This window comes from Pelodiscus sinensis, chromosome 12 (assembly GCF_052426305.1).
Source record: "Pelodiscus sinensis isolate ZL-2025 chromosome 12, ASM5242630v1, whole genome shotgun sequence".
Taxonomy (NCBI): domain Eukaryota; kingdom Metazoa; phylum Chordata; order Testudines; family Trionychidae; genus Pelodiscus; species Pelodiscus sinensis.
Window position 1 is genome coordinate 31177371 of NC_143063.1, and position 7379 is coordinate 31184749.

The 7379-nt window shown below is 41.5% G+C and overlaps 1 protein-coding gene across 1 annotated transcript in view; it reads left to right on the forward strand.

The window, feature by feature from the left end:
* The window catches only part of GPI (glucose-6-phosphate isomerase), a 28395-nt gene extending 21892 nt beyond the window's left edge, over positions 1-6503 (forward strand). The window contains exons 13-18 of the mRNA XM_075940083.2: positions 923-1052; positions 1459-1535; positions 3007-3135; positions 4004-4079; positions 4160-4226; positions 6070-6503. Coding sequence (XP_075796198.1) covers positions 923-1052; positions 1459-1535; positions 3007-3135; positions 4004-4079; positions 4160-4226; positions 6070-6193 — 603 coding nt within the window. The 3' untranslated portion in view covers positions 6194-6503. The remainder of the gene's footprint in view (positions 1-922; positions 1053-1458; positions 1536-3006; positions 3136-4003; positions 4080-4159; positions 4227-6069) is intronic.
* The last annotated feature ends 876 nt before the right edge of the window (positions 6504-7379 follow it).

The window sequence follows — 7379 nt, forward strand, 5'->3', positions numbered from 1 at the left end:
TACATCTGTGTATGTAATAGTCTGTCGATAGATCACTGCCTTAGTTTGAGGTCAGGGTGCACTTTGGTTGTTACAGTAAAGAAGCTCTTTTGATGGTGACCACTGGCGCGTAATATAATGGGCCACTTCACCTGGAAATGCTATCTGTTCAATGTAGTATTTAACTGTCAAGTACCTTTTTTCCAACCTGAAGAGCTCTGTGGCTTGAAAGCTTGTCTTTAGCCAGACGAAGTTGATTCAGTAAGACTGCCTCAGTCATCTTGTGTCTTGTATATCCTGGGATTTACTCTGCTAAAAATACTGCATACAGAATATAATGGCATTTTGGAGGGTTCTTAGAGTATTATCGTGGTAACAGGCTGTATCCACATCCATCAATATAAAGGCTCATAAAGTTCCTGATGTCAGCAAACCAAACTAACTTTAAAAACCGATAAATGAAGAAAAAGTTAGGCTGTGTCTAGACTGGCCAGTTTTTCCTTGAAAATCAGATGCTTTTCCGGAAAAATTTGCCAGCTGTCTACACTGGCCGCTTGAATTTCCGCAAAACCACTGATCTCATGTAAAATTGTCAGTGTTTTTGCAGAAATATTATGCTGCTCCCATTCGGGCAAAAGTCCTTTTGTGCAAAAGGGAAGGGTAGACAGCCCAGATTTGTTTTTTCCGCAAAAAAGCCCCGATCGCGAAAATGGCGTTTGGGGCTTTTTTGCGGAAAAGCATGTCTAGAGTGGCATGGACGCTCTGTTCTGAAAATGCTTTTACGGGAAAACTTTTCTGTTAAAAGCACTTCCGGAAAATCATGCCAGTCTAGACGTAGCCTTAAAGTAAATGAAGACCGTTGTTACAGACTTAATTGTTGACTCTTCAAGGGAGGAAAATCACTGGTATATTGATTGTAAACTTCCAACTTCATTGCTTGTAGGGTGACATGGAATCTAATGGGAAATACATCACCAAGAAAGGCACTCGTGTGGACTACAATACTGGCCCTGTTGTGTGGGGTGAACCTGGAACTAATGGCCAGCATGCCTTTTATCAGCTCATTCATCAAGGTACAGCCCTTAACACTGGTGATCACTGTGCAGAACATCTGGGTTTTGGAGGAAATTCTGAACACTAGATGCTGCAGATATTGCAGAATTGATAGTCTTGGGGGCAGGTTATTAGTGACTTGGTGTAGGCCTCTTACTTACCATCAATGTGTTAAATTGTTAATTAGTGCCCTTAGAAGGCAACCTGCTCTAGTGTTGCAGCAACACAATTTGGATTTCAAAAAATTAATACTCTAATTAGAGTGGCTTGAGATTTTATAAAACATTAGCAATTTTTTGAAAAACTTTTCACTGCTTTTAGACCAACTTAGAGTGGCTGAAACGTGCCAAGTTTTGGGTGTAAAACATTTCCTGTTTGATATGAATATTTTGTATTAAAGTGTTTCTAATACTGTCTTCCCTGTAGGAACTCGTATAATCCCCTGTGACTTTCTAATCCCCGTCCAGACTCAAAATCCAATCAGAAATGGTTTACATCATAAGGTAAAACTACTTGTGCTTATAATCATTGGCACCATGTTCTGAGTCACTCCTGTTGAAGAGACTAGAGTTCATTCAACACTACAGCATGTCAGAAGTCATCTGTTTTAGACACTAGACCACACTTTTAATGTCTGAGACTGCCCCCATATATAGGGTATGGCAGAAGAATCTGACTTGAGTATACAGTAGTTTTGTTCCTTCAGAGCTTGTAGCTCTCCATTTTTAGAGGCAGATAAAATGTGGCCTGTTGGTGCTTAGAGTCCAGAGGGGGGGGAAAAGGGGTGGGTGAGTAGCTGTTCAAGAGAACTGCAGGCTAAACTTGCATATTGTGAGGAGTCAGATTCTCAAAGGAAATGCAAATCTTGGCAGTCTGGAAAAGGTGTCCAGTTCTTTGAATAATTCAAAGATAATAAAAAGCTATTATCTTCTGAGCACTGTCTCCTATAAACCTGGATTGATTTTTTTTTTAAATAAAGGCTTATTGTCCCACTTTAACATAACTACAAAGTGAATGATTTTCTATTAACTAGACATCCTAGCACCCTAAAACTAAAACTCCACTGCAATATATAACTTCTGTCCAGCAGTACAATGTTTTTATTTCACGCTTTCAATGTTGAGGAGTGTCCAACTCAAATTCCTTCCAATGCCTATTTCAAATAAAAGTTGCCAGTATTCCTCTCAAGTTCTCTAGATTTTTCTGACAAGATGTTAGAACATTGACTTCAGGCACATATTTAAAAAAAAATGTAAAGGGGAAAGTTTCACTCAGCAATTCCTAGGCACATTAAAGAATTTATATGCTAGGGTGATTGATAGGTACTGGCCAAAGCAGGACATGATCTCTGCCCTGAAGAGCTTGCAAACTCATCAATATGATGCAAAGAGGAGGTAGTGTGACCCTAAAGAAAGGAGAGGATGAACAGTAACTGCAATAAGAATGTGTGTTAAGATAGGGACTGGTATGTGGCATGACATTAAAGTTTGTCTTAGTTCATGGATTTCTCAGCTGGCTAACTATCAGTCTTTGGGAAAGGCTGGTGACTAGATGGGTAATCAGATTAAGAATGTGCCCGTTGCATGGAAGAAAATGCAGACACTCTTGTATTTCACCACTTTCATCCACTTTTTACAAGTATCGCTACTGAGGTAGGATCCTCTGCTGTGGTTGTGGTGATTTGAGGGCAAAATCCTGGCCTCACTGAAGTTAGATTTCACCCCAAATCTTTAAATGTGCCTTTGCTGAGATCCATGATACTAAAGCCTTCAGATACACTTGGTGGAAGAACAGTATTGAACCGTGTTCCCCATTTTTCATTCTAAGTGACTTGTCTGAGGTTGTGCAACCTGGAAGAGAATCTAGGCATCCTGATGCAATCTTGGGTGCTAAGCACCAAATAGTACTCCCTCTGCATTAACTAGAAAAGCTGTCATTTGACTGGCTTATTAATATTTAACCTCTTCCCTTTAGATCCTTCTGGCCAACTTTCTTGCTCAGACTGAGGCCTTGATGAAAGGAAAGACTGCTGATGAGGCTCGGAAAGAATTGAAGGCTACTGGGCTTAGTGGAGATGCTCTGGAGAAACTTCTTCCACATAAGGTATCCATAGCTGTCACTGTTTTGGTCAGTGTGTACCACAGTGAATGCGGTGAATATTACTAAAATGGTTACACGGCGTAGATTGGGTGCCCTCTGCTGGCAGATGGCTGGACATGAGCAGCAGTGAGTTGCAAATGTTGAATCTTTAGAGATTCAGTGACTGACTTGGGAGGTACTTTTATGGGACAAATTTCTTTAAAAAAAATCCAACTCTGTCTTTGTTATGCTAGAACACTGCTACCTTGCAGCATTTCCCAGAAAGTACAGGTTTCTGGAGTTTTACCTGGAAAAGCCTGCACTTGCTGTCTATCCCAATAGCCTTGAATGTTGAGTCTAAAATCTAGGCCCAAACAGGACCCAAGTGCAAGAGGGCAAAATTATTTTCAACCTGACTTTTATACCATACCCCCCATAGTCCGCACCATTGCTGCCTTTTGCCCATGGGGTCAATGCAGGGACATGTGCATGTGCCCTGCAGCCTCCTGCTCTGCCTACTGCAGAATGAGGCACTGCCACTCCTTGGCACACTTTGAGCAGCACAGAGTGCAGCTGGGTGGCAACATCCCAATTGAACTAGGACCCAGCCCATTTGGGTTGAGTTGCATTGGGTTGCAGGGCTCTTTGCATTTGGAGATGACATTTTACCATCATTATGCTGACAAATTTATTACAATATGGCCTAAGGGGATGATCAACCAACTGAAATTGCTATTTTCTAATAGGCTTCATGTTGCTTGGCTTGTACAATCATTAATTAAAATGAAATGTGACTTGGTGCGTGACTCACTGGTACTTGGGAGAAATAGATGTGATTCTGATGAGCAACTACATTTAGGATGTAATGCTATTTTGTGTTTTGTTTTGAAAGGTCTTTGAAGGAAATCGCCCAACCAATTCCATTGTGTTCACTAAACTTACCCCGTTCATTCTGGGAGCCTTAATTGGTAAATGTCTCTCATTACTAGTAACATTAAGTGATGCTTTCGGATGAGGCTTGCAGTTAATTCTGGTTCTGTTTTTATAGCTATGTATGAACACAAGATCTTTGTTCAAGGAGTGGTGTGGGATATTAATAGCTATGATCAGTGGGGGTAAGTATTACTAACCTGTTGAATCTCCTGTCCTTATGAATTACGGCTCTCAACTTCTCATTTTTTCTTTAAGATTTCTTTTTAATGAAGCAAGGTAATTGTGTATTACTTGGGCTAGCTGTCCAACTAGACAAGTTTCTACAGTGGCTCTTGCATACAGAGGAAAAACAAGTCTATTTATGGGATAGAACATCTTATCCCCTGTTAAACTCATGCATGGCATCACTGCAAAGATATAATCTTGAGGAAATATTAAGGGAATCTACTTTTATTAGCTTTTAAGAAAGGCTACGTCTACACTGGCCCCTTTTCCGGAAGGGGCATGTAAATTTCAGCAGTCGTCGTAGGGAAATCCGCGGGGGATTTAAATATCCCCCGCGGCATTTAAATAAAAACGTCCGCCGCTTTTTTCCGGCTTTTAAAAAAGCCGGAAAAGAGCGTCTAGACTGGCCCCGATCCTCCGGAAAAGGGCACTTTTTCCGGAGGATCGGGGCCAGTCTAGACGCTCTTTTCCGGCTTTTTTAAAAGCCGGAAAAAAGCGGCGGACATTTTTATTTAAATGCCGCGGGGGATATTTAAATCCCCCGCGGATTTCCCTACGACGACTGCTGAAATTTACATGCCCCTTCCGGAAAAGGGGCCAGTGTAGACGTAGCCAAACTGTATAGATGGAAGAGGAATAGGCATTCTCAGTAATTCCTGTGGAAATATTAGAGGTGGAGAGATGCTAGATCAAAGCTGACCAAGAAAGTTTAACAAAAAGCAATCCCTTTGAGTAAAGGGCAACCATGGATTACTTCCACATGTATGGAAACTTACACTCCTGTGAAGAAACTCTCAGGAGGAAGTAGAGGGGCTGGGATGGGTATAACCAGTTTCATCTGAATCTTAACTTCCTTTTGAAAGGGCAGTGGAAGTGGATGAGGCCCTGTAAAGCCCAGGACTCCACAAGGGACTCTACTCACAGCTCTGGATCAAAAACCTTGTTCCTGTGCTCTGCTCTAAAGATTCTACTTTCTGCATTCCTCCTACAGAGCTGTGCTACCATTACATTCTTTCAAAACATTGAAGTAGAAGCTGAACAGGGGTCTCTGCAGGGTGCAATTCTGTGAGGGTAACCCATGAGGCCTGGAAAGGAGCTGATGCTGCCAGAGAGGCATGACTATATAGTCTAATAGTTAGGGCACCCATTTGGGATGTGAGAACAGGTTTCTGTCTTGTCCTACTCTTGTGTCTCTGTTTATTCAAAGTGACAAGGAGTCCTGTGGCACCTTATAGACTAACTGAAGTGTAGGAGCATAAGCTTTCGTGGGCAAAGACCCACTTCGTCAGATGCATGCATACTTTTATTCAAAGTAGAAGTGATTCAGTAAGAGACTGAGGGAGCCCCATTCAAAATATCCTGAAGCCCCTGTTTAAATCCGTTCTCCCATCAGGCAGAGGGGGAAACTGAGCCCAGGTCTCTGATCTCCATAGGGCTAAAAGTTACAGGAGATGGCATCACTGTCTCAGAATGAGGCTCTAGCCAATAGCCGTGGATCTGGTGTGGAAGAGGCATCCCACTGCATCTTCTCTTGCTTTATGGATAGTGCTAGGGCTTAGGTATGAGGTAGCCTCCGGGCACCTATAATGAAGTTGCAGTGTATATGCCTATAAACCAAAACTGTCACCTAAGCATATTTACCCTGAAGCTTGGGTCCTGAGTAAGTTTAGGCACTAGCCAAGCAAGGATGGATGGATGACAGTATCTAATCTGGGGTTTGTACCTAAATCTGTTTGTGTCTGGTTTAGTACTAACTTATTTTATTTTTTATTTTTTTTCCTCCCCCACCGTAACCTTCAGAGTTGAACTTGGAAAGCAATTGGCTAAGAAAATTGAACCAGAACTGGATTCTGATGCTCCAGTGACCTCTCATGATGGCTCAACCAATGGGCTCATTAACTTCATCAAGACACACAAAGCTTGACCAGAAAGAATCAGACGTCACCAGTTTAACTGCCAAGCACCCAGATCAATGTTGTAGTAACTGCTTTTTAGCTAACTTTAACCAAAATAGCACTTTACACTTGGAGACCCTTAACTTGTTGCAGCTAAATCCTGTTCTGTCAAGTGTTAAGAATGAGAGCTAGTTTTGTGACACCCAGAGATTGTATAGTTGCTTTCTATTTTGTGGTTGGTTGTCAAACTGTAAAGTGCAGCTGATATGTCCCCTCACTACTTCTTCCCTCAAATTGATCACATACTAAAAGCAGAAAATAAAAGACAGTGAAATCTCCTCACCCTGTGTTTGTAAAGTGCAAACCTGATGACCCTAGCTTTACCAGTCAAATAATCTGAAACTGAGTGAACGAACTTCAATTTGTGTTCTCTTTTGAGATTGGTCTTGCTGTGACCTTAGGGATTTAGTATTAGGGGAAAACTTTCTGCAGAAATCCAACAACCCAGCATTTCAGTGTTGCTCAGATTGCATGGTATGATGCATTCTGCAAATAAGACCTGGTCATAATAGCCACTATAACCCACAAGGATTCATTGTTGCTGCTACCATGCTAAACAGACAGGGAAGGCACTGGTGGCTCTTCAGTGTTTACATTTTCAGTGAGTTATGGCTATCCCAGACAAACTGCTATTCCAAAGGGGAGGACCTACCATTCCTGATGTGACACCATTTTCAGACTTCGGAAATACTCTGGCATATTCTCATTCAAACATCTATTTCTTGTCAAGCTGCTAGAGCTTAGCATCACAGGAAAACTGAAGGATTTTCACTTAGTATCTTTTTTAGGATCCTCCAAACAAACATAATGTAATTGTATGTTTCCTATTGAATGGGAAGCAGTCTTGATAAACAAGCCTGGAAGGTCTGTGATGGAAACTAAAATACCCATAGTCACTGTATACCATATTAATCCTAAACACTACACATCAGACTCTGCGGGTGGCTTTCTTACAACCCCAATTTCTTCTTTACGGCTTTATAAAAGTTGCTGTGGATTTACCAAGGCATTCAATAATCAGGGATCATTTGGCAGAAATGTGCTTTGATCTAGTAGATTATTGGTATCTCCCACTATTGTAGTGGATCTGTTCTTTCCAGAGGTTTAGTACCTGCTTTTAGTACCACTCATGATGGGTGTGGGTTGAATTGTCCA